Source organism: Malus sylvestris, chromosome 6 (genome assembly GCF_916048215.2).
Source record: "Malus sylvestris chromosome 6, drMalSylv7.2, whole genome shotgun sequence".
Lineage (NCBI taxonomy): Eukaryota > Viridiplantae > Streptophyta > Magnoliopsida > Rosales > Rosaceae > Malus > Malus sylvestris.
The window spans coordinates 23,874,288-23,901,560 of NC_062265.1; the positions used below are offsets into that span (position 1 = coordinate 23,874,288).

The 27,273-nt window shown below is 38.7% G+C and overlaps 4 protein-coding genes across 5 annotated transcripts; 2 read left to right on the top strand and 2 right to left on the bottom strand.

The window, feature by feature from the left end:
- The first annotated feature begins 779 nt into the window (after positions 1–779).
- Positions 780–6,220, top strand: LOC126626731 (dynamin-related protein 5A). Its single transcript, XM_050296129.1, has 16 exons — positions 780–1,094; positions 1,469–1,532; positions 1,723–1,830; positions 2,080–2,181; positions 2,721–2,771; positions 2,858–2,919; positions 2,997–3,087; positions 3,316–3,380; positions 3,959–4,153; positions 4,288–4,407; positions 4,538–4,608; positions 4,715–4,940; positions 5,043–5,093; positions 5,242–5,470; positions 5,600–5,739; positions 5,851–6,220. Exons 1-16 carry the CDS (start codon positions 966–968, stop codon positions 5,977–5,979), a joined length of 1,833 nt encoding a protein of 610 aa, XP_050152086.1. The 5' UTR covers positions 780–965; the 3' UTR covers positions 5,980–6,220.
- An 822-nt stretch (positions 6,221–7,042) lies between these two features.
- LOC126626732 (GDSL esterase/lipase At4g10955-like) lies at positions 7,043–10,012 on the top strand. Of its 2 annotated transcripts, XM_050296131.1 has the most exons (4): positions 7,314–7,331; positions 7,591–7,720; positions 8,308–8,415; positions 8,547–10,012. In XM_050296131.1, exons 3-4 carry the CDS (start codon positions 8,405–8,407, stop codon positions 9,556–9,558), a joined length of 1,023 nt encoding a protein of 340 aa, XP_050152088.1. In that variant the 5' UTR covers positions 7,314–7,331; positions 7,591–7,720; positions 8,308–8,404; the 3' UTR covers positions 9,559–10,012. The 2 variants fall into 2 exon arrangements, with proteins under 2 accessions (XP_050152087.1, XP_050152088.1); XM_050296130.1 differs by lacking the exon at positions 8,308–8,415 and having other exon boundaries at positions 7,043–7,331.
- Positions 10,013–12,337: 2,325 nt separating this feature from the next.
- Positions 12,338–13,156, bottom strand: LOC126626734 (uncharacterized). The gene has a single exon (XM_050296132.1). The coding sequence runs from the start codon at positions 12,999–13,001 to the stop codon at positions 12,369–12,371; it is 633 nt and encodes a 210-aa protein (XP_050152089.1). The 5' UTR covers positions 13,002–13,156; the 3' UTR covers positions 12,338–12,368.
- A 3,012-nt stretch (positions 13,157–16,168) lies between these two features.
- Positions 16,169–19,479, bottom strand: LOC126626735 (phosphatidylinositol 4-kinase gamma 2-like). Its single transcript, XM_050296133.1, has 2 exons — positions 17,268–19,479; positions 16,169–16,769 (listed from the first exon to the last, which is right to left on the bottom strand). Exons 1-2 carry the CDS (start codon positions 18,633–18,635, stop codon positions 16,392–16,394), a joined length of 1,746 nt encoding a protein of 581 aa, XP_050152090.1. The 5' UTR covers positions 18,636–19,479; the 3' UTR covers positions 16,169–16,391.
- Positions 19,480–27,273: the final 7,794 nt, after the last annotated feature.

Below are 27,273 nucleotides of genomic sequence, written 5' to 3' on the forward strand. Positions count from 1 at the left end.
TTCATTTTCATAAAATGGATTGAAATAGAGGATCAAGAGAGAAACGGAGAGGGAAGAGGGGAGAGGATCGATTCGGATAGGGAGAGTAGAGTAGTAGGGTGATAGTTCGGTTCAAATATCGTAGATGTTAAGTTCGATACAAATTTATTCCCGTCACTCTTATGTCGTTGTATAAAAATATTATATATCCCAAACCGGCTTTTATTTTTCTTAGGTCTTCCACCGTCATTTACGTAAGTTTGACTCTATATATAACACTTTAAGTTTAATTCTTATAACACTATTGCTATAATGGTATGAATTTGATAGAGTTTAGTTCTATCTATTAATCATGCGACTGATCTATTTATTTATTTTTCTTATATTTATGATTGGTTTATTCACTTTTATTTCGGTAAAATAATTGGTCATGTGTTTAATATATTAAACTTAATAATTGAAATTGCTATCATAAAACTCAAATTTTTCTAACTCACTATACGAGTTTAATTTCTTTTCTTTTTTTGATGAAAATACGAGTTTAATTTCTATAAAATTAGAATCAAACTCATCATTTTTTCGACCTTATATAAAAAAACATAAATTCTCAAAAATAAATAAAAATAAGAAAATGTCCAACCCACAAATAGTGGAGAGTGAAGAGTAACAAGGAAACGCGGATCTAGCGAGTCGAGCCGAGTCGAGTCGTGTCGAGTTCAGGTTCAATTCAACGCAACGCTGAGTCGTTTATTCCCATTCGAACCGCTCTCTCACCCGTCGCACTTTCATATCACTTTCCTTTTAAAACACAAACACATTTCGAAATTTCAAAGCTAACTCTCTCTCTCTCTCTCCTCGCCCGTCATCATCGTCACCACCGCAGATCTAGGTCTTTGAACGTCAAAGTTTCGAGCTCGCCTCAGATCCAGGCGATCTGATTCTGACGCCGTAGTCGTCGCCGCTGCCACCAACTTCCGAAGCCAAGAATGGAGAACCTGATCTCGTTGGTGAACAAAATCCAGAGAGCTTGTACTGCTCTAGGTGACTATGGCGAAGGTAGCGCATTACCGACTCTTTGGGACTCTCTTCCCGCCATCGCCGTCGTCGGTGGCCAGGTCAGCTCCCGATCCCTCACCTTCAATCTTACCTCTACGATTGATTCATGCATATGAATTCTGGTTGTGTGTTCAATCGCTCTGTAGCTTAGATCTTAATTGTGTATTTAGCAGTGCTGATTATGGCGGTTTGGTTTAATTGCTTGAACACTGTTGCACAAATTGGTGCGGAGTTGTAAATTAGTTTGATTTTTCACAGATCTACAAAAATTTGGATCCAAAGTTTGAAACTTGAAACTAGCTTAATTTGGAGCAAAAATGAAAATGAGATAAGGCATGTCGAATACAATAGCAAATTGTAGAAGAAAAAGTAGAGGGAATGGATTTATTTTCGTATATATAATGTGTCCTTATGATTTTGTTCTGTTCTGCAGAGTTCCGGGAAGTCTTCTGTCTTGGAGAGCATTGTTGGGAAGGATTTCTTACCGCGTGGTTCTGGTAAGTTTATCAAATCCCAAGCAATCTTAGTTTTGTGTGGTTTGGTTGTCTGTTGGTTGGTGATATTTGTTTAGTCGTTCAGTATGTTGACTTCAGTTTCTTAGATGTTCTTGTGGTGTTAGTTCTCGTGTATGTACTTTTTAACATGGACTATTGTTCTTGGATATTTTTGAATGGGAAATAATTGCAGGAATTGTTACTCGGCGTCCACTTGTCTTGCAACTTCATAAGATTGACGAAGGAAGCAGAGAATATGCGGAGTTTCTCCATCTTCCAAGGAAGAGGTTCACCGATTTTGGTAAGTTTCTTTCTCTTCGTTCTAATTTGCCTGTTTGCATTTTTGTCGCAATGTGACAAATGCCACTAATTTTCTTGGTATCCAGATTTTGCTGTAAAGATTTTGCATCTTAGATGATTTTCCCCATATGAAAATTTCAAAGTTATATCACAAAGAAGAAGACTTATATTTTATTTATGTTATTGTGTAAATTTACACACAGAGCTATCTGCATATTTATTTCATTTTAAATAATTAACATCTGTGCAGCTGCTGTGAGAAAGGAGATTTCAGACGAGACAGATCGAGAAACCGGCCGCAGTAAACAAATCTCTAGCGTTCCAATTCATCTTAGCATATATTCTCCTAATGGTAAGATAAGCGATTGTTGACTTGTTTACTTCTTTTTATTTTAATTGGTGGCTTATAGTTACCTAAAACTTGGAGCATCATGGTTTAGGGAATGGGAATGAGAATGTGGTACTGCCATGTATCTTGGAACAAGGAACAATTGGGGTAGAGTTGGTAGACTCAAATTAAATATCATAGATTGTTTGATTAATAGTTTGAATGTGATAAGACAATCCTGGGTCAAATGTCTTTTTATAATACCGGCCTTTCTCCCCACTAAATATATCAGTTTGCTGAAGTCCTGTACGTATTAGTTTCGCATTTATTTTCAAAACAATAGACAACAGATAAATTCGAATGATGTTTCTACTTGGTCCACTTAAAAAAATATTAAGGCCTTGGGCCTCGGCTAATGAAATATGAATATCAGGGAATGAGGTCCAGCATTTCCTTTCTTTAATACGTCCGCAGTATAACATTTTCATGTAATGTTGTTTTATGTATGCATATTTTGATGATCTCTTTTACTGATGTATCAAATTTATATTGATTCTTGGCAGTTGTCAACTTGACACTTATTGACCTTCCCGGGCTTACAAAAGTCGCTGTTGGTAAGTATCTTGGATCTCATAGATTTGGCAATTATTATGTAGGCACTTTATAAAAGATTTTCTAACAACCTTTCGTGGGAATGTAGAGGGTCAATCGGAAAATATTGTACAAGATATTGAAAACATGGTTCGCTCCTACATTGAGAAGGTAATATCCATTGGAATGTTTTCTTTTTCAAATTTTTACTATCCTGAACCATATTGTCTGATAAACATTTTATGCAGCCCAACTGTATAATTCTAGCTATTTCACCTGCCAATCAAGATCTTGCTACATCTGATGCAATTAGGATCTCTCGCGAAGTGGATCCAACAGGTAACCCTAATACTATTTTCTAAATATTGTAAATATTCTCTTGCTATATTCATATTCTTGTGCATCATGCTTTCTAAGAAAAGGTTCAGCTAATCAAGGAATCATTATATCAATATACTGAAATGTGATATCTTGTAGTCGTGGCCACAATTGACTACCATGTCTTGCAAAAGTATGTAGGAAACTATAGATGTGGAAGGATTGAGTATATTCCCTTTCTTTTTGCAGGGGAGAGGACACTTGGAGTCTTGACAAAGATTGATCTTATGGACAAGGGTACTGATGCAGTTGAAGTAAGTTGGCCTAGTATCTTGTTTTAAATGTTTGAGACTGGATAATTTGGTAAACAACCATTAACAAGTATAAAGTATTAAAGAATTCTTGGTTTATTGCTCAAAATATCTTTCTTTGACTTTTTTATAGTCCAGAAAAGTTTTATTTATAGCTACATATTTCAAGAATCGTTTAGGATAAAGAGGTATCTTGGCTGATTCATATCAATCCATATGAAAAGTTTTATTTAGTCATACATTTTCTTGGTTTTGTTATGAGAGTTCAAATATATCACAAGTCCATAAAGTCTATATCTTCAACAAGTTCCTCCCGTTTTGAGATTTTCTTTATTATTTTTTTATGGAGTGCTAGACTCAATTATGACATACATATAACAGTGTCCACTCCAGATCAAGCCTGCATATAAACATACATATTTAGTCTCTTTTTGAGTCACAATGAGTAGCAAATCTCAAATTTTAGTGGTCACTTGGCAATACATACATTTTGGATAACCTTATTTAATAGATGGAAGCTGCATAATTTTGCATTTTTATATCCTGACTCCTGATTTTCTGTTCCTTTTTGGGTTTCTTAGATATTGGAAGGAAAGTCATATCGGCTAAAGTTTCCTTGGGTTGGGGTTGTGAATCGCTCACAAGCAGATATTAACAAGAATGTTGACATGATTGCTGCCAGGCGTAGAGAACGTGAGTATTTTTCTACCACCCCAGAATACAAGCACCTTGCTCACAGAATGGGTTCTGAGCATCTAGCAAAAATGCTTTCTAAGGTATGAAACTGATACCCTACTTCAATCTGATTTTGGTATACTATAACAAGAAATCAAGTTAGTAGCTCTTTTATATTTACCTTGGGTTAATCGTGGTTGCCTTCACTAAATTCTTGTGATGGTTACTGTCTCAGCATTTGGAAACTGTAATTAAGTCAAAAATTCCGGGCATCCAGTCCCTTATTAGCAAGACTGTTGCTGAACTTGAAACTGAACTGAGTCGTCTTGGAAAGCCCATTTCTGCTGACGCTGGAGTAAGTTTGCTTTGTTTTTCATTGTATTCTTTTGAAATGTCTTGCTTTTAAAGTCAAGTGATTATGAAGATTGACCTCTATTTTTAACTTTTACAAGAGTTGCTACTGATTGATTGCTTTGGCCTTGCAGGGTAAACTGTATACCATCATGGAGATTTGTCGCTTTTTTGATGGGATATATAAAGAACATCTTGATGGCGTGTATGTATCTACCACACTAATCTTTTACAATACTGGTGCTTGGCTCAATATTTATTGTCTGTTATGATTTTATAGTCTTATACTAATATGTTCTTCTTATCCACAGGCGTCCAGGTGGTGATAAGATTTACAATGTTTTTGATAATCAGCTTCCTGCTGCTCTGAAAAGATTGCAATTTGACAAGCAGCTTTCAATGGAAAATATACGAAAGCTCATTACTGAAGCTGATGGATATCAACCTCATCTTATAGCTCCTGAACAAGGTTATCGTCGTCTCATTGAATCCTCTGTAGTTAGCATAAGAGGTCCTGCTGAGGCAGCTGTTGATGCGGTATGATTATAGGTTTCCTTTCCTTCTGTGCAAAATGTTGGTAATTACTTTATCACGCTGCTTGTGCTAAGATGAGTTATTTTGAACTTTTTGTTATACCAGGTTCACATCATTTTGAAGGATCTGGTTCACAAGGCTATCAGTGAGACTCCAGTATGTTCACAACCATGTTCAATTAGTTCTTCCATTGATTTTTCTGTCCTTTTGTTATCTTTTGGTGTTAGTCTCGTTTTACTGTCCATTTCCTCGTTTTTGTTTTTTGTTTTCATCTTGTATTAACGCTGCCCTCATTGTCTTACAGGAGTTAAAGCAGTATCCTGCTCTCAGAGTAGAGGTTACAAATGCAGCTACTGAGTCGCTCGAGAGAATGAGAGAACAAAGCAAGAAGGCAACACTACAGCTAGTTGATATGGAATGCAGTTACCTGACGGTTGATTTCTTCCGTAAACTTCCCCAAGACATTGACAAGGGCGGAAACCCATCGCATTCACTTTTTGATAGATACAATGATTCATATCTCAGGCGGATTGGTGAGTCTCATGAATTAAAAATTAGGCTCACTTGTATTCTATGGAGGTTTACACATTGCTATTCTTTTCTATTGGACCAATATCTAGACACCTTATTCTGTTGGTAAATTCTTTGCTCATAAAAAACAGGGTCTAATGTTCTGGCGTATGTCAATATGGTATGCGCAAGCTTGCGTAACTCCATCCCCAAGTCTGTGGTCTATTGCCAAGTTCGAGAGGCGAAACGAAGCTTACTTGACCATTTCTTCACTGACTTGGGAAAACTGGAGGTAAGTAGAGATATCCTCTACCCGTCTTTGCTAGTTGTCCTTTCGTCGAAAATTGACGGTCCTTGTAGAGAGAGATGCTGACTCTGGATTAACTCTGAATTTTTTGAACAGACAAAGCGGCTGTCGTCGTTACTGAATGAGGATCCGGCAGTAATGGAGAGGCGTACTTCCCTTGCAAAGAGGCTGGAGCTATACAGGAGTGCTCAAGCAGAAATGGATTCAGTTGCTTGGGCGAAGTAGATGTGTTTGCAGCACACATCTGCTATACCTTTCGAACGTGGATTTTGTCGAGATGGCCACACGATTCATTCATTTACGATTTAGTTGTAATGGTGGGAAGGAAGGCGGGTTCGGAGGCATCTTGTTTATTTTTATTCATGTACTAACGAGTTGTGTGAGGTGATGCCATCTTTCACTTGATATCGCTATGCCTGTTTTTCAACTGCAACATTTCTATAGTATATATATATGATTTGCTTCAGATGTGCCATTTTTGCAACTTGCTTCTGCTTCGAGCGTGCCTGTGGTGCAAGTTGGGCCTTTTAACGAACGACACTCCGTTGTCCATTTAAATATGTGGGATTCGAACTTAGGTGCATAGAAAAATGGAAGTTTAAAACGAGCTCGGCAAGAAGAGCAGTCGGAACTTGAACCACTATTGGTAAATGTTTTAGGCCAATTATCAATTTTCACTATTTTTTTTTTTCAAACGAGAGATTTTGTTAGATTAGTCGTTGATGGAGTTTAAACTTTAAACCCATGTTATGATGCAAGGGTAATATTCTTCTACACCATTGAGATAGAGGGCAAACTTGCTATTAGCTGTCAATTTTCACTATTTTAAATAATGAAAATATTATCAACACCCTACGAAACACAGGAAAACTTTCTACACTTTTCATTGTTGCAAATTTTTTTCTATGGTATGTATCTTTGAATTGTGCAAAAAATTGACGGTCTTCTTTTCCAACGGTTAACTCAAGAGAATCGATTCTCTTTTACGCTAGGTGAGACCGAGAGCTCAATTGCGGGTGAAGCCTCAGTTGTCGCTGGTGGTAGAGGAAAGGCTTTTAGTGGGCCAATGAACGGTGAATCTTATGGGATTAAAGATTGAGAAAGCTTTTTCGACATATGGAGATCTTATTGAGTTATGCAACAGTTAGATTTTGTATAAACTGGTATTACTTAACGGTTGGTCCCGCTTTCTACACTACTTATTTATCTTCATTTCAAACATGACATGGGTCCATGACAAATGCGAAAAGTAAGCTTCGTTGGCCGCTGGGGAGAGGGGAGAGGGGAGAGGGGAGAGGGGAGGGGGAGCGAACGACATACCGTTGAGAATATAACTACCATACCTTTGACCCAACGACGTACGAGGAGGAGAAAACAACACGGAGACAAAACAGGTCAAGCCAAGCGGGTCGTTTCGACAAAGCGGACCAAGATTTCGAAAGCGGGTGGTTTTGACAGTTTGAACTTCCAAACCCGACCCAAAGGAAGCTTCGGATCTCATATTATTCCGATTCGCTATTCTGTAAAAAGCACCAGCCGGCTCAGCCCTCATAGGAAATCTCGTTTATTTTCTTCAGGTACATTTTTTTTAATCTCCTTCATTTTCCAATTGTTTATCTGCCCGGTTTAGCAAATTTTAATTAGTTTCAAAATTATGTAAGTTAATGGATGTGGTCAGATCTTAATCAAATTAGACAAAAAGCATGAAGCACGAATTGGGTTCATACTGTTTGTGCATCTCAATTTCTCTGTAGTGTATTGTGTGCTTTTGATTTAGTATTCAAGTTTTTGTATCAATGAGTAGTGACTTTTTCCTTGTGGAATTGTGGAATGCAGAAGTGCAAATCCTGCCCGAAAGACTTTGGAGGATATCGAGGAAACGGGGAGAGTGGCGTATGGCGTAAATGGCCTCGGAGAGGGAAAGTTTCGACCTTTCAGGACCATTGCACCTAACTTCCATTGACTGGTAAGATCGTTGCACCTAAACCCTTAAACTCTAAACGACTGCACCTAGCGTATGGTGTAAATGAATCTGATATTCGTTTCTATCTTTACGAAAATGGTATGGAGCATGTTTTTAATGGATTTGTATCTTAAGATGATAACATAGCTACATGAAGATGGATTGTGTAGAGCTAGTTCCTTGTTATTTGAAGTGAGATGTTTACTAGATTATGTAATCATCGATCATACTCTCATAATTTCGATTATCGCTGAAGGCGTTCTGTTTCCAACATTAGGGCAATCCGCTTCCAAATTGTCGACATGAATTAATTGCATCCTTGTTTGAGCCATCCGAACACCTCGACTTTTATCAAAGTGAAAAGCTAGTATAGATGAAGATGTGAATTTTAGTCCTTATGTTATGGTTATCTCAATGTCAATTACTGACTACAAGAAGTTCAATATACTGGCTTGTGTGTTCTTGGTTGAGATCGGTACTTAATGTATTCTTTTATATCGCACGTAGTCTATCTGCACAATTTATGTAACTTGCGTTGGCACTCGGACACACGATTATGTCATATTAATATTATTCACATTTCCATGTAGTATGTAAGATCTGGAAGTTGCTTTCTATCTTACACAAGAAGCCTCCAATTGTACAAAGTTCGTGCATGAAACTTAAAATGATTGTGTACCTGTCTATATGTTATCAAGGTTGGTCATGATGAAAATTGCTTCTATCTAGAATTCCACTGCCTCCAGTACTATCTCTTAGAAGCTACCTTTTCCTTCTCTTTGAATTTGAAAGATGGTATGGGATTTAAAATATGTGTCATCCTATGCAGGCAGAACACTCAGCATCAAGGATCTGTTGCTGCCTGTTTGGTTCAGGGTGTCTATGTTCTTGAACGGGACCGCCAAGAGGAAAGAGAAGGGCCCCAAGCCCTCGCTCCTCCTTGGTGGGAGTTCTTCCATTTTAAGCTGCTCCGTAAGCTTGTGGATGATGTTGGTTTCTCTATCTTTGGTGCCTTATACGAGTTTAAACCTCCACCGTCTCTTTGTAACCGTCCATCGGAAGGAAGCCCTTGTTATGTAATTGCCTTCCGAGGCACCTTAACAAAGTATGACTCAGTCTCACGAGATCTTGAGTTGGATGTTGAGGTGATCCGAAATGGACTTCACAGGACATCTCGCTTCGAGATTGCTATGCAAGCTGTCCGAAATATGGTTGCTACATCAGGTCCTTCAATTGTTTGGTTAGCTGGCCACTCCCTGGGGTCAGCCATGGCAATGCTTGCTGGAAAAACTATGGCTAGCTCTGGCAATTATCTTGAATCTTTTCTCTTCAATCCGCCATTTGTGTCGGCCCCAATAGAGAGGATTCAGGATACGAGAGTGAAGCATGGGCTTCGGTTTGCAGGCAGTGTGATTACTGCTGGACTCGCTCTTGCTATGAAGGCTAAACAGCAGCAGCAGCTACAACAACAACAACAACAACATAGAAGTAAACCAGAAGACGAACCATTCACTACTCTGGCTGCATGGCTCCCAGGTCTATTTGTCAATCCAGCTGATGACATATGCTCTGAATATATAGGGTATTTCGAACATAGGAAAAAGATGGAGGACATTGGAGCAGGAGCCATTGAGCGGTTAGCAACCCAGAACTCTCTGGGGGGTCTACTAATGCACGCAATGGGAAAGCAGGCAGCACCTGAGCCGCCATTGCACCTCATTCCTTCTGCAAAGCTGACTGTTAATTTAACCCCTTCAAGGGATCTGAAAGAAGCCCATGGAATTCATCAGTGGTGGAGAGACGACCTGCAATTGCTTTCTGAGGTCCACAGATACAAATAGCGTTTCGGTATTATGGTGAGCAGTAAAGCAGCAGCCTCCAAGCTTGTTTACATCAACCAATAGTTTGGAAAGAACACAGCAAAGAAATGAGGAAGAAGAGCAATTGGAGATTGAAGAGTTCTCCATACAAGGGGTATCCTACATTACTCAGATGTGAAGCGGTTTACTGAACTTTTCAACAATCGGAGTAAGTTGAAATGATACCGATCTCATATAAGTTGTTTATTCATTTACCTTAACCGCACCGTGACGGATATTGATGGTTACTAAAATGCCTTTGTTCTAGTGCATCATGGTAAACGTGAAAGTTTGCATTCGTGATTCGTTGTTCTAGAGTTAGTTAGTATACCACTTCTCGAAAGGTTCCAATTCCTCCGAAATGAAGGGTACAATTCTTTATATAGTATGGACACATAAGTACTTTGTAATCGAAAGTGCAACTCCTATTGGGACCCTCCGTCGTGTCGATGGCTTCTCAGTTTTCCGGACACAAACACATCCCTTTTACCGGTTGGGACCCTCCGTCGTGGCGATGGCTTCTCTGTTAACCGGACACAAAGTGACATGTGAGTGACAAGGCAGATAATTACGTACAACCTTTCCTTTTTACTGTTTTTTACCGCGACAGTGTGCAACAAACAAGGAAATAGTGAAAAAAGCAATCTCGAATCTCAATGCCATGACCAACCGGGCATCGTTGGAGTCCTGTCTACTGTTTGGCTCTCCATTGAACTCTGCCAATTTGTTGTTTGGTTTTCCAACGATACTTGGTTACTAAAAAATGAATAGGAACTCTTATTTAAAACTCTTAGTATTTTAATCACATAGTTTTATGTTTATGATCAGAACTGCTTATACTATGAATCACACTGTAAAGATCATCTTTGCAAAAAATAAATTAAAATTAAGGTCGTTTAGTCATCAAACTATTTAAAAACAAATAAACGATATTGGTAAAAGTATTAGATTGTAGCAAATACATAGATAGTTTGTAATGCTTTTACCAATATCGTTTATTTGTTTTTAAATAGTTTGATGATTAAACGACCTTAATTTTAATTAGTTTTTTGCAAAGGCGATCTTTACAGGGTAATTTATAATATTAACGTTCTGATTATAAACACGAAGTTCTATAAATTGACAACAAATAATTTTAAGAAATTTTGAATAGGAGTTTCTACTCATATTTTGAGTAGCCAAATCTTGTTTTTCTCTCTCTTTAGTTACATCAGTGATGAATTCACACTTCACACCCTACTACATAATTATAAAAGACAAGTGTTTACTGAATTACCATTTCCGCGTAATACAATACATTGTGATAGTATTTTAAATTAATTAAATGTTATTATGTAACAAAATTATTAGGCACAAATGAGATTCTTTACTTGGTGATTGGGAGTCGGGACCCATAACCCAAAATCTCTGCCTTAAACCCCCCAAATAATTAATTAATTGGGCAGATTTATTTTATTTACCATGGTCTAAAAATCTGATCAGCTAAACATTTCCACTGGGGAATATCGTAGGATCAAACTTTACTTAAACACTAATTAATCCATCTCTCAATTCTCAAGTCTCCACATTCATTAAACCCAATGATAAAATGTCAAAAGAAAAAAGTTGAAACCTTTAGCTTTTTCGGTCCTCATTCGAGATTAGTCACGCCCTTCAGATATCAAAATAAAATAAATAAATAAAGCTATGAACCACACCTTCCACTGTTCCCTCCTTCCCTTTTATTCAACTTAATTAAAACCGTTGTTGTACCGTTGCAGTTCAGTAATCATTGTTATACAAAAGAGAAATTTGTACATGTTAAATTGCTAATACATTATTATTATTAGATTAGAACGCTAACGCTACGTAAACAGAACACCGTTCTATTTAAGTTGCTTCTCAAGATTCTCTCCCTTATTTTCATCTTTTTCTCTTTCCTCTTCTCGTACTTTATTTTTTGTTTTATTATTTTTATAAAAAATTAATATAAAAAGTTAATGTGTTTTAATTGTAACCGGTCATAAATAGAGATTAGGGGTTCTCTCTTTTTTCTTCTTTGGGACTTGGTTGCTGAAGAATCAAGAGCACCTCCTGCTGATAACCAATCACAATTGAACACGTGTTCAAATTGTTGATTTTTTAATCACAACTAGCTGTGATTGGTGAACAGCAGGGTGCTGCTGATTCTTTCAGCAGCCAAGTTCTATCCTTTGAGCTTATCCTCCGAACTTGGCTTATTTGCCCTCTCACTTCACATACACCCCCATCCCCTTCTATTTGTGTGATCACGGTTAAACCACATCAACATTTTATATTCTTATTGTTTTTTATCTTATTATTTCTATAAAAAAAATCAATATAAAATATTGACGTAACTTAACTATGTTTGCATAAAATAAGAGAAGATGAAAGTGTATTGAAAGTGGAACGGCAGAGAATCCGGATCCTTATCCTCCCATCACTGCCGAACCCCAATCATCCCCACCTACTACTAGTAGCCTAGTACGCTTTCTGCTACCCAAAGGCTTCAACTTTATGAATTAAACCACCTAGCCTAATTAATTAAGGATTAAAGAACCCTAAATTCTTCCCCAAATCAAAAACCAACCAACCAACCCAGATGCATCAGACTTCCACTTAAATTATTTGTCAAAAAATTACTTTTTTTTTATTTTTTTCATTTCCCTTGATGAAACGTGTTAACAAATTGGACACCCAAAGTTACCAATTTTGCCAAAATCTACAAAAAGCTACTCTCTCTAATTTCACACTCACCAAATGTTAAAAAATAATAATAATAAAATTAACAGCTAACAGTGAAAACCCAGTACAGATCCATCACTCACAGAAATGGAAACTTCACACTCAGATTTTGCCTCCACATGGTGGGTGAAAAAGTGCATGACGCGAACCCGACCCGCCATCTCCAACCGCGACTCAATCTGCATTGTGGGCCCGCTGGGTCCGGCGCCGGTGCCGCTCAACCCGCTGAACCCATCTCCGAAAGTGGGCTCCATTGGGTTCTGGACCATCCCGGAAGCCCGATTGGGATCGGAGACCGGGAACGACTGGACGGCGAAGTTGGCAGCCATGAACTGGGTCTGACGCGCTTCGATCTTGCCGGCGGGTATGAACATGAACCCGACTTGGCTGCCGGAGTAGAAGAGCTGGAGGGTGCTGTCGTAGTGGTTGAAGGGTGCCCGGTTGGGATTGCGGATGGAGACGTATTGGGCGAAGGTGAAGCTGACGGTGGAGTTTTGGGTGGAGAAGGAAGGGAGCTGGACGGCGGAGACGGAGATTTTGGGGTCTTTGGGTTTGAAGACGGTGAAGTAGACGATGAGGATGACGATGACGACGAAGATTAGGAAGATGGTGGCAACGATGCAGGAGGCGAGGTTCGTGCGGCCGGACGGCGGCGGTTTGGGCCGCTGAGGCTTGCTCATGGTTGATTAATTGAGCTTAATTGTGGAATTAAGAGAAGCGGTGGAATAGTGGGATCGTTGTGTGAAAGAGAGAGAAAGAGAGAGGATTTAGGGGAGATTTTGGAGGTGGGATTGGGAGTAAATATTGTCGTCTTCACAGTCGGGACAAAAGTGTGAAATTGTGTGTGTGAGAGAGAGACACTTTGTCTTTGTCTTTGTCTTTTATTTATTTATATAATTAATTAATTTTTTAAATTTGGAGTGTAATATATATTTTTTTAAATTTAAATTCACCTCATCGGATCAAATTAACCTGATCGTTAATTTAAATTCACAATTTTGTCGCGAAAATACTTTACGTTGTTAGAGTGTTGGATTTGAGAAACATTTCTTTGAACTTGAATCCTCTATATTGTTTGGTTCCATTTTTATATTTGATAAATTTAAGATGAATGGTGAATGTAACACTCCACACATTGTAACAAAAAATGTTATGAATCTTCTTTCACTTTTGTTTAGTTCACATCTCCAATAGCATTTAGCTTAGAGAGAATTTTTGGCAGGAGTGTCATATTGTCGAGCATGTAAGACAAGTTAACAAGACGTTGTTATGTCAGCATTAATAGAGTTAAGATAACCAAAAATCCAAAGAAATTTGAGCCACAACAATTTTTGAGTTAGTTTCATGTTAAATTAGCCAAAGCAAAGTAAAACAAGCATGGGCTAGTGATGCTTTACTACAATAGTGGAAAAGTGTTGCATCTTTACATGACGGGATAGATTCAAACTCCGTCAATACTATTCTAACAAAATATATTGTGACAATAAAAAAAAAAAGTAAAAACAAGCGGGGACAAAGGAAAGAGGGAGACATTTAATATTTTCTTTTTCGGGGGTGGTGAATAGTGGGCTTTTGCTATTTGTATGGTTGTCAGCTTTGACCCTTTAGAAATTATAATAATTTTTTATCGTTGAATAAAATTTCTAAAATCTAAATTACTTGATCTGATAACCTTGGTGAAAGAGATTCGAAAAAAATCTCTTCTCTAGTGCATAGACTTTGGTCCATAACTTGAAGGTTTGAAGGACTAAAGGGAAGGGTGGGCCCAACAAAGAAAAGTTAGGAAAGTGGGCGTCTGACAAGTTTGTACAAGCAATGTCCAATTTTACAGCATGCGGATAGGTTTAACTTTACATTTTTTTTCTTACAAGTTGGGATGTTATATCCATGTAAGTTTAACTATCGCGGTACGATCTAGCAGTTGAGGATAAATTCTGGACTTGGTACTTTAAACAGCACGTTTTAGTTTCAATTTTGAATAAATCATATGATGATAATTAAGAGGAGGCTAAAATACATTTGTAAGTTTTTTCGGTCCCCAAAAAGGTGGACTACAAAAAACTTATATCTTATAGCTTTGTTACACTTTGAATCCTAGTTATATTTTTGCCAAAACGGAAGGTGTTATTAATGCAGAAGAGTAATAGCCTCTGCAGCGCAACGGTCAAGAGCATTTGTTCCTCCATCTGAAGTTTTGAATTTCTTCAAATGGTTAAGAGCGTTTATTCTTATATCAACAATATTGTTTTCTAATTCACTCAAATATGTCTGTATTAAGAATAAACAACTCTTATTTTAGTAATGAATGGAAAACACAAATTTATGTGGGTTTATTTGAGTAATGTTAGACAGACTAATTTTTTGGACCAAATTTATAAATAATGTGATGTGTCACTAATGAAAAAATAAAGACTTTAATCAATATTTAAGTAATAATTCAATTATTAATAATCACGTTATACGGTTTACAAAATTCAGTCTAAATAGCGGTCTCCTAACATTAGCCTAAAAGTTGTGGACAAAAGGGGTGGAAGGGTTTAGAATCTTAATTTGACGTTGATAATCTCTTGCAATGGGGCCCACCTAAACCCTATTTTTGGAGATTATGTTCCCTCAAGTTGGTATGCTAATCTTTCACTAATTAAAAGATTGAAAATGCTGAGGAATTGAGTTCATATCAATCATATTCAGCAAGTAGAAGTTACATCAAATTCGATACTGCAGCTTCTATTTGACATAATATTCTTGTTGTAATTTACTTGTGGGGGTAAAAAAAGGAAATGGATTCTCTCCTAAGCATCCGCTGAGGATCCTACTGACCCACATACAAGGACCGTTGGATGACGGTTACAAATAAGAAGGTCTCTTTAAAGTTATAATAATTGTAACCGTTAACAGCCCTTGTGTGTGGGTCAGTAGGATCCCGAGCATCTGCAAATGCTCAGGAGAGAATCCATTTCCGTAAAAAAATAGATGAAGGAATTCAAAATTACTTTATTCAAAAGCACTTTTCCCACACTTTTTTTCTGGGGCTCATATAGTGCCAAAGGAGATGGTTTCAATTTTCCTAACAGCGGAAAACTCACATGGGTTTTGGCAGAGAACCAACCAGTAACTATCATTCTCCAGTTAATCATTGAAGGGCAGAATTGAAGCAATATTGAGTTTAGAGTTTGGAGAAAAACTTGTGCAGCGAAACTGGACCACGTGTATTGTCTGACTGCTTTCTCACTTAATAGAAACCCCTCGTATTGTAAGCGTTACACCCGACCCCACTAATCCCACCGGGAGTCAAGCAGTCCTATCGAAATTTCTCTCATTAGTTTGAGCCCATGGAGGATGGTAATCATAGGTGAGAAGATACCATGTCTTCTGGCTTAATTCCTTAAGAGGAACAATGCCAGTATAGAAACTAATGGAATTTAGAAGAAAAGTTACCAACTTCCTAATTTCTGAACAAACTGGAGTCTCTTGTTTAAAAACCTGCATCAAACAATCTAAATCGCGCATCGACAAGAAATTAGCAACTATCAACATGTCAATGAAGAGGGGTATATATGAATGTACACAGCTAAACCTGCTGTACCTGAGAATCCTCCGTCAAGGTATCCATCAAACCGAAGCAGAATTTACCACAATACAGTTCAAGAAATTTCAGAGTGCTTTCAACCTCTGCTGTTTTCATGTATAAAACACAAGAGTTACAACATCTAAAACACAAGTGCTTCCAGTTCAGAACTTACCCTATTTGCGAGAAACGCTTCAACTCTCGGTTTGGTGATAAAGATGTGTATATACACCACATTTCAAAATCCTATATCATCAAGTGATGTAGTACAATCCTGTGTAATCCATAAATAGGAATAGATCTTATTCATGACCATCTTAAATAACAGTTGACATAAGTCTTTGTATTATCTCCGTCAGTTGACAGAAATGAAAGCGAAACTTTCAGGCTTATTATACGAAACTACATAAGCCATCCACATTTCATACAACCTTCCAGTCCATCCAAAAATGGACTGGTCATTCATTCATTACATACATATATGTACCTATAACATAGAAATTTACTTTGTAAGCTTGTCGAGCTGGGAATCCATGATCTCGGAGATGACTTCAAGAAATGCAGCTTCACTCATGCCCGGGAGCAAGGAATCCTGAGCTTCACGCACTATCCCCTCAATCACTGACTCTTTGTTTATGTTTTCTCTGCACATGAGGCTCCCAATGGCAAAAGGGGTGAGACCTCTCTTTACCCCTTTTTTCAGAAGCATGGTGGAGATACGGAGCGTGCGGGCACACTCAATTGGAATGTCCCACCCGTAAAATTTCAAAAGTGCAATATCTTGTTCAGCATCCAAAGAATTTATGTACTCAATGGTGTCAGGAGAATAAGCCTGGCGAGCTTGTGGCCAATAAAGCCAATCGAAAGTGCAATCTTCAAACTGCAGAGACAGCGAAGAACAAAGTTTACTAATAATTAAACCAATTATATATGTGAAAATCTAGTGAAAGAAAAAAAACATGTGTATGGAAATCATTCTAGCAGGTAAAGAAAAAACATCGAATCAAAACAAAGTTCACATTAACACATACTACTACAACTAAATAGATATGAGATTGCAGGAACCAAAAAACCACCCTAATTTAAGTTGAAAAACTCAATTACGCATTAGACAATCTTTCCCAACCTAAACACTAGCTATTGTTAGTTGAAATTTCAACATGTCTGTCTAACATGAACCCTACTTTTGGCACACCTAGATTGCATTGCATCCACATGGAGATTGAGTGAACCTCACTGCCCATCTACGAAATTCCACTGTTAAAGTTTCATGATTTGCACAAAATTATGAAAGGAAAGAGATGGCGAAAACAAAGATGCAAGCATTTAAAAATATCACTAAGATGGGAAAGCAAGAAAGCAAAGAACAGACACTTACATTCTCTGGAAGGCAGTACCCATGGTCAATAGGAATGAGCAGTATCTTACCATCTTCCCCTTTTCTAAACAAAATATTGCCAGCATGCCTGTCTGCATTTGCCATTCTTAAATCAAAAACACTAATCTTGTGCACCTCCTCTACTGGGAAACGACTAGGACCCATGTCCTCACAACTTCCATCATTCTTCATGTACACTTGCAATGATCCCATCTTAACATTCTTTGATGAGCAATCATACCCCTGCGGATGATTAAAACTTTTATGCAAGCACCTAACCAAAATGGTCGGAGGCACCCCAGCAAAGCCAATGGTCTCGTTTGATAAATTGCGAGGCCCGCTCTTGGGATGATCCAACAAGTATGCTGCCACTTCCCTCACTGCTCCTTCTCCTACCCTTGTTCCCCTTTTCAAACCTTCACCATCTGGGGATGCGGGCAAGCCATGGGGATTGTTCACTGCATTAGGCTCCTCATCCACAGGCTTGAAAACAGAAATAAACTCCTGGAAGGAATCTTGCATGAAATAAGTTCCTCCAGTGCCTTCGGATGACCTAATAGGTTGATTGCCCTTCTTCAAACCATCAAATGTGGAATTAAGCATGTCCCATACATAAGAGGGAAGCTTAACCTTGGGATTCACAACAATTGGTTCCAACAAGAAATCTGGATTGAATAAAGGTAACTGGCATGTTACAAATGGAACCCTCTCGGATCGGTGGTTGGCCACTCCATTGACCTCTTCTCTGCATTCATCCGAAAGCGGTGCCACAACTGAAAGCTCCAAATCTTTCTCATAATGCTTAGCCCTAACCTCGGCAGATTTCTGAACCACCAAGTGAATGACATCATCAGTGTTCTTACAAATATCATCAATGAGCCTCTGGTCATCAAGCTTTTCACCATTGCAGAAAAGCTCCTGATCCTCGGGATCATAAGCCTTCCCCTTCTTCAAAACCCGTTGCTTGAGGTACCCGACATTTCGATGTCTATCTACATGGAAATCAAATTCCTTCCCACCAATGGTCCTAACAGTGATATGCAAAAGATCAGAAAGCCTAAGAACCAAATGCAACACATTCTCACCAGTGATGCCATAGTCCTTAACGAGAGAGTCGTTCCGGGCCAATTCCCTGCCTTCGAAAACAAGCTTCTGCTTCTTCACCACGAACCCTTTGCACGTTTGGATCCTTAGCTTCACCGAAGCAATGGAATCGGAGTCCAAAACATGCATAGGGGTCACGGAGCCAGCAACCCTGAGATACAACATGATTGATTCACTAGAACAATGCCCCTGCTGGCTTTCGAAAACCCCATCAGCAGCAGAAGCAAAATGTCCCGGGCTCAGGGCAACATCAGCAAGAGACATTTTCCAAAGACAAAACTTTTTTGTTCTTCTTTCAAATTCAAACCCCCAAATCAAAAATAAAAACCAGGACCCTCCCTTTTAATTTTTTTTTTCACCTGTTGATATCCAAATTCAAGGCCCTTCAAACCCAAGGCCCTTTGATCACATTGATCAAAAACCCAGATGCTAAATTAATTTTAAAACAAGACCCAAAGACCAAAATCTGTACAAACAGAACCAAACCAAACCAAAAGGGAAAAAATCGAAAATCCCCAGAAACAATTGAACTTCGCAAATCCAAAATTCCAAATCCCCGGGATTCAAGAGAAACCCTTTGATTAATCAAACCCAGATCCCTAAATCAAATTAAAAAAAAAAAAAATTAAAACTCCAACTTGTTCTTGAAAGCTCCCACAGATATTCAATCGATTCAAAATCCAATCACGATGTGAAAGTTGGGGTCTTTAGAAATTAGGACACACAATTGGGAATTCTTCTCTCTAAATCGAAAAATTAATTAGATTAATGCGCGGGTAATCGAAAAACTCTCATAAAAAATAATGGGGGGCAGAGAATTGCAATTTGAGGAGAGAGTGGATTCTCACCTTAAGGGAAAGAATCAAATGAAATGGGCATGGGGTGAGAGCTTAAATTGCATGACCTTCCAGGGGTGGCGATTAATTGCCGGGTAATTCAGCCGAGTTTTTGCATTTTCCCAGAATGGAACGTAATAAAGTCTAAGCTCGAGCGATCTTCTCTCCCGAGTTTTTCTGGGTCTGAAAATTTTGTCGTCGATAAGAGAGAGAGAGTGAAAGACTGAAGAAATGAGGAGAGAGAAAGAAGGGAGGAGAGAGAGAGAGGGCACTGAATTATAGCCGTTGGCTTTTTATAAAGGTTTGACCAGAACGACTATAACGGGAGGTGCTAGCCGGTTTTTTGTGTGTTTGAAAATTCCGAGATACCGACGACGTTAACTATTTTTTTGTAACGGCCGTCTGTTTGTTTGTCTTGTGGGTGGGGGAGCACATTTAGGTGGTAAGTAGGAAATTCCCGGGAAAATGAAAAAAGAGAAGAAAAAATTGAGATTATTGCTGTAAAAGATAATAATCAAATGATTATGGATTTTTTTTCTTCTTAAGATTGTTCTTGAGATTGACATAACTCCTCAATTCGATCTTTGAAATTTAAAATCGATAGAAGTAGTCCCTGATAATGTAAACCCTCAATCATTTTAGTCTTTCTGTAAAAAAACTTTGTTAAATTAAGGCTATTTTTGTCAAATCAACCCCTCTTCTTGAATTAGTGGTTTCTTCAATTTAACGAAGATTGTTTTTTCATAGAATGATGAAAATGATTGACGGTGGACAATCTCAGAACCACTTCTATCAATTTTCTCAGGGATCAAACTAAAGAGTTGTGACAATCTCAATGACCATTCTAACTGAAAAATCAAAATTATGCTAGTTAATCTAAAATATAGAGAAAATCTATTGTTACAAAGCTATGGATGAATCGTTTTCACTGCATTTCGTTTGTTAACCTCGAACATAACTCACATATGTCTGACGTATTATGTTACAAACTTAAGTTTCCGTTTTTCCGTTAAACTTGTTTAATAAGGAGATTGAATAAGTCATGGATTAAGACTTAAAACTTGTTTATAGATAGACAATCTAAGATAGGGTAGCATATAAATCTGAAGACAATCTTGGTAAAAAGGAAGAAGAGTATTATCCAGCTTAGATGAGCATGTAAGCATTGGTTGTAATATCCAAATTTGTTTTCCAGTTTTATGTTTTCTGGATTGATTAATCATTGTAAGATAAACCTGCTTTATTGTCACAACCCGTCCCGGAAATATACATTATTTTGTTATCGTTGCTGTGAAAAGACGAAAATGCCCTTGAGCGTGGGTGTGTTTGTGTTTTGGGTTAAGAAATTGGGCCAATTATGTTATGTCCAAAATAATTGGAACCAATTGGAACTAAGTTTTTCTTAGTTTGAGATTAGTTGTATTTGGCCCACACACACACATCCACATCCTTTCTCTCTCTCCTCCTATCAAACTCTCTCTCTCTCTCTGCAAATTGTACGGACGCAGTCCGTTGACCTCTATTCCTTCACAGATCAAGCTTCCAGGATCAACCATTACATTCTTGCAAGAGTACGAACCTAACCATACCCTTAGCTGGTTGAATCATCTTCGAAAAATCCAGCAGCCACGAGGGCTCCGTCGAAGCACAGTAGCACTGATTCGATGGTCGAGGTTTCACGCCATTTTAAGGTTCAAAAAAGTATCTAGTGTCTTTCCTTAGTCATTTAGCATGATTTTGGTTGAAGTTTAATGTGAGAAAACCCCAGAAATCGAATCTCCGAGATGGTCACTATTCATCAACTTTTAAACGGAAGGTTTTCATTGAATTTCAGGACCATAGTGAGCTTTAGAACGTCCTCACGATGCTCGAAATGCAACGTTGAGGTGTTTTGGACATCAGGGAGCAGTAGAACGGAGTTTCACTTTTTAGCCGGATTATCGAGCTTTCTCCGGTGAAATGCCGTGAGTTTTAAGGCTTGAAAGTGGTAAGGTTTGGTTCCTTACTTCCTAAGCTTCATTTTGGCTTTTGTTTCATGGAAAATGGTGTAGAAACGAGTAAGAAATCGTCGATTACAGGGTTGCCCAGTTTTTCGGCGCTGGCGAGTTTTCCGGCGTTTGGACGAAGAAGATGATGCGCGTGGGGGGTGTGTGGCACCATGGCCTCCTCGGCGCGTGAGGGCGCGTGGGCCCTAGGAAAATTATTTTAAAAATATCTCGACTTCCGCAACGTCGAGTATATGAATATACCACAGTGATCTACTCGACGTCGCGGACGTCGAGTAGATCACTGTGGTATATTCATATACCCAAATTGAGCAATGTATGAGAAGTTATTAGCTAGTTTGGTCTATGTGCTTTAAAATAATGTTTTTATAGTTAATTCACATATAGGTGAGACTTATTCCGAGGACGAACGTATCCATGGGCGACTCGGCGGCTACGACCCGTCGACATACCAGTGAGTGGGCTTTTGTTTTTAGTATATAATTATATACTCGATATATTTCCCAGAAATGTGTTTTAAATGAAAGTATGCTTTGAAATAATATGCCAAATGCCTTTATATTCTGAATATGTATTTAATAGTTGCATATATATATATAGTTGTGGTGCTGTGGAGGCATAGGTAAGTTCAGGTAAGTTATGTTTGATTATGTGAACTATGAACGACTTGATCCCTGTTTAGGGTACGTAGGCAGCCTAATGAAATGTTAGGTGCAGGCATACAATATATGACATGAAATAAATGAGATATAAGTTTATTTGAAGAATATAGTAGCTTGATGAACATGTTTGGTTGGATATGAGATGTGACTGAGAAACGATGAGCTCATCAACCTGCACCTTGGGTGATTGCGATTTAGCCAGAGAGAGTTGGCATAGGCCTGTAAATTATGTCACCTCCCGCACCATATGCTCACATTGGATCCAATTAGGTGCATAGTCTTGTCGTACAGACTATTATAGTGGTTCCGATTCCTAGGTGACTAACGTATTATCGCACAGCTAGTATTGAGAAAGTAGAATTGAGCATAACTGTATCTCACCCAACCTTGTTGTACAGACCCTTTTTAGTGGTTCCGACTTATGTGCAATATATTGCTGTATAGGTCATAATAGTGACTCCGGCTAGATTGGGTTAAGCTATGAATTCAGTCGTATAGACTACTGAGGAGTTCCGGCTAACATGTCATACTTCTATGAAATCATTATTACCTGGATTATTACTTATTATATTTTGGTATGACATACATATGAAAATGATTATGTGAAGCATGAATTGAATGGTTATGATTTCAGATATATATATATATATATATATATATGTATATATGCTTACATCTTGATTTTGGGAAAATAATACATGTTTTATAGCGAGAGGTTAGTTATGTTAATAAATGAAATGGTTTTGTAAAACATTTGTTTTTGCCCACTCACATTTTCTGTTTTGCGCCCCTCCAGGTTTTAAGTAAGATTGTTGTTGGTGGCTAGAGGACGTCGGCAGTTCTGACTCATCCATATAATAGTAGGACATTCCTGTTACTGTATAACTAGTACTTGTCCTACTGGACTGCACCTAGACTTTATGTTCTGACTAGGAGTGTTACTGTTGTACTATACTCCTATCACTTTATGTTTAGAAGTGCACTCTAGTAATCTGGTTTTTAATTGTTCGTATATTTGCTATCTTTATCGTTTTCGCACTGTGCACATGGCTACGTCACTCTTACGTGACGACCAGCATGCCTTGACCTCGGTCAGGGTGTGTCAGTTTGGTATCAGAGCCTAGGTTTAGCAGTCATGTATAATTTTTGAATGTTCTAATCATTGTGATGTTTTATGTCAGAACTATGCCGCCTCATAGAGAGCCCTGTCAACCAGCTGAATCTAGTTTCCTTGATATTGCTCAATTAGGGAAAGCTATAGTTTCTGCCATTCAGACAGCATTCCGTACTCCTCAGAGGACACCTTTTGAGACAGTTCATAATCTGAAATTGACTCACTTCATGGGTAATGAAGGTCATGAGGGGGCAGAAAAATGGCTGAATCATGTAGAGAAGACCTTCCAGGTGATGCAGAGTCAAGGAAATCTTCATCCTAATGGGTGGGTCAAGACGACTACCTGATTTTTGGGAGAACAACCTGCATCTTGGTGGAGACATGAGTCTTACGAGATAACCTCGGAGGAGATTGTGGATTGGGGAGTGTTTAAGGAGCGATTTCGGAAAAGGTTCATTCCTCCTGCTTATATCGACCTTAAGAAACATGAGTTTACTCATTTGAGGCAAGGAAAGATGTCTGCTAATGAGTATTACATGATGTTTATTGATCTGTCTAGATATGATCCGGAGGTTGCTGCTAATCCGGTAGAGATGCTTCGCTGTTTCAGTTTGGGTACTAAAAAGAAATGGTGTTCTATAACGACATCGACTCACTGTGCCTCTTACCAAGAGTTTTATGAGATTCTACTGAGGATTGAGGCCTTAGAGAACATGCCTAGTGAAAGTGAGGATGAGGAAGGAAAAAATGTGGGTCAGAGACGTGATGACAAAGGAAAAGGGCAAGCATTTCAGGGACCTCGCAAAACTCAGAACTTTAAGATGAGTGGTGGCAGTTCCAGGTCTTCTAGCGGGGGATTGAGTACTAATATGCAGATGAGAGGTGGCAGGTTTACTGGAGGCCCTAGGATCCAGAGGCAGAGAGATTTTGGTGGTTTAGGTGGATCTGGTGCTCTTTTATGCTACATGTGTAATAATCGGCATTTTGGGGAGTGTAAGAGAGGTAGCCATGGATGTTATACTTGTGGATAGATGGGTCATAGGGTTGCTTAATGCCCTCAGAGTTAGCAGAGATCTCAGCAACCTTCATTCATACCACTTGCACCTACCTAGTATGCTTCAGGATCTAGTGGTTATACTCAGACGGGACGAGAAGGTGCCTATCACTACTAGGGCGATACCGCTCCCTACACCTCAGGACAGCAGCAGCAGTACTCTCAGGATCCTCAGTATTAGAGTAGGTATCCTCAGTACCAGGGATGATCTATGTCTTATCAGCCTCACTCAGTCGAAGGATCTCAGTGGTATCAAGGGGGACTACCCTAGCAGGGAGAGATTGCTGCTAGTAGTGCAGGATCTTCGAGGCAGTCAGGTCAGCAGAGGCAGGGACATGGTGTTCATGCCAACAGAGGTCGTAGTGGACGACAACAGAGTCAGGGGCGTATCCACAACATGTCACTGCAAGATGCCCAAAATAATCCAGACTTAATCATGGGTACGTTAAATATTCTTGGTCATTTTGCTAGAGTGTTGATTGATTGTGGTGCTACACATTATGTTATTTCTCATACATTTGCTCAAGTAACGCAACCCTATCCTACATCGCTAGGATATGATTTAGAGTTTTCTATGCCTATAGGGGATAGATGTTTTGTGGAACGGGTATATTCAGGATGTCCAGTGATAGTAGAGGATGTTATCATATTTTGGATTTTGATGTGATTTTGGGCACGGATTGGTTGCACTATAATCGTGCCAAGATAGATTGTTATGGGAAGACAGTCACGTTTCATTGTCCTGGATTACCTGAAGTTACGTTTGTAGGAGAGCCTAGTGGTGTGAGACATGGTATTATTTCAGCCATGAAAGCAAAAAGAATGTAGTCGAAAGGTTGTCAGGGATATTTGGCTCATGTGGTGCTGAATGATGATACTTCTAGTAGTGTGGATGATGTTCGTGTGGTCAGACATTTTCTGGATGTATTCCTTGAGGATTTGCCTGGATTTCCGCCAGATAAAGAGGTGGAGTTTGTTATTGATTTGCTTCCAGGTACGAATCCTATATCCTTGACTCCTTATAGAATGGCTCATGCTGAATTAAGAGAACTGAAAGTGCAGTTGCAAGAGTTAGTGGATAAATGTTTTATTCAGCCGAGTACTTCACCTTGGGGAGCTCTATTTTTATTTGTGAGGAAGAAAGATGGAACTTTGAGACTGTGCATCGATTACAGGCAATTAAATCGGGTAACCATCAAGAACCGTTATCCATTGCCTCGTATAGATGATTTGTTCGATCAACTCAGATATGCCTGTGTATTTTCTAAGATTGACTTGAGGTCTGGATACTATCAGTTGAAGATTAAAAATGAAGATGTCCCAAAAACCGCATTTAGGACTCGATATAGTCATTATGAGTTTCTTGTGATGCCATTCGGGTTAACTAATGCACCTGCAGCTTTTATGGATTTGATGAATCGAGTATTCCAGCCATACTTAGACCGGTTTGTTATTGTCTTCATTGACGATATCCTGGTATACTTTAAGTCTAAGGCTGAGCATGCTAAACATCTGAAGTTGGTGTTAAGTAGTTTGAGGGAACACCAACTATATGCTAAGTTTAGCAAATGTGAATTTTGGTTTAATCAAGTGGCATTTTTGGGACATGTTATTTCTGCTCAAGGCATTCAAGTAGATTCCCAGAAAGTAGCGGCTGTGGAGAATTGGGAGCAAGCTCGAACCGTCACAGAGGTACGGAGTTTTCTTGGCTTAGCAGGCTATTATAGACGGTTCGTTAAGGATTTTTCAGTAATTGCTTTGCCACTGACGAGGTTGACTCGGAAGGATGTTAAGTTTGAGTGGGATAGTAAATGTGAGCAAAGTTTCCAGCAGTTGAAGTATTACCTCACTCATGCGCCTATTCTAGCGCTTCCAGATGATATCGGTAATTATGAGGTTTATAGTGATGCCTCTCTAAATGGTTTGGGTTGCGTATTGATGCAACATGGTAGGGTAATTGCTTATGCTTCGAGACAGTTGAAACTTCATGAGAAGAATTACCCTACGCATGATTTGAAGTTAGCAGCTATCATCTTTGCCTTGAAGATTTGGAGACATTATCTTTATGGTGAGAAATGTAAGATCTTCACAGATCATAAGAGTCTCCAGTACCTGTTTACTCAGAGATATCTTAATCTTCGTCAGCGGAGATGGATTGAGTTACTTAGTGACTATGATTGCACGATTGAGTACCATCCTGGTCGTGCAAATGCAGTGGCTGATGCACTTAGCAGGAAGACTCCAGCCAGACTTAATGCCATCTATGATTGTCATGTTCCTCTTTTAGCATATTTGAGGTCCACTGGAGTGGAGCTAGGAGTGGAAGATCAAGAAAAAACCTTGCTTGCTAATTTTCAGGTTAGGCCAGTTTTAATTGACCATGTGTTTGAGGCTCAGATGATTGATAAGGAGACTTAGGAAATAATTCAAGCAAGGAATCAAGGGAAAAAGAAAGATTTTGAGATTCGAGAATCTGATGGCATGCTTATGCAGGAAAGCAGACTGTATGTGCCAAACAATGCTAAGTTAAAGAAAGAGATTTTGGATGAAGCACATATTTCGGCATATGCGATGCATCCAGAAGGCACTAAGATGTATCATACCATTAGACCATTTTACTTTTGGCCATGTATGAAAAGAGAAATTGCCGAATATGTGAGTAGGTGTGCCATTTGCCAACAGGTTAAAGCTGAAAGGAAAAAGTCGTTTAGGTTGATGCAACCACTTCCCATTCCACAGTGGAAATGGGAAAATATTACTATGGATTTTGTGTACAAGCTTCCTCGCACACAGAATGGTTATGACGACATTTGGGTAGTAGTTGATCGACTTACGAAGTCAGTACATTTTATTCCAGTGAGGGAGAAGTATTCGTTAAGCTGATTAGCTAAGCTATTTATTTCACAGATTGTGAAGTACCATGGTGTGCCAGTTAATATTATCTCGGATCGGGATCCCAGATTTACTTCTAAGTTCTGGATAGCATTCCAGGAAGCTCTTGGTACGAGATTGCTTTATAGTACTGCATATCATCCTCAGACAGATGGACAATCTGAGAGGACCATTCAGACATTAGAGGATATGTTGAGATCTTCAGTACTGCAGTTTGGAGATAGTTGGCATGATTGCTTGGATTTGATGGAATTTGCCTACAACAACAGTTTTCATTCAAGCATTAGTATGGCACCATTTGAGGCACTTTATGGGAAATCTTGTCGTACGCCTCTACG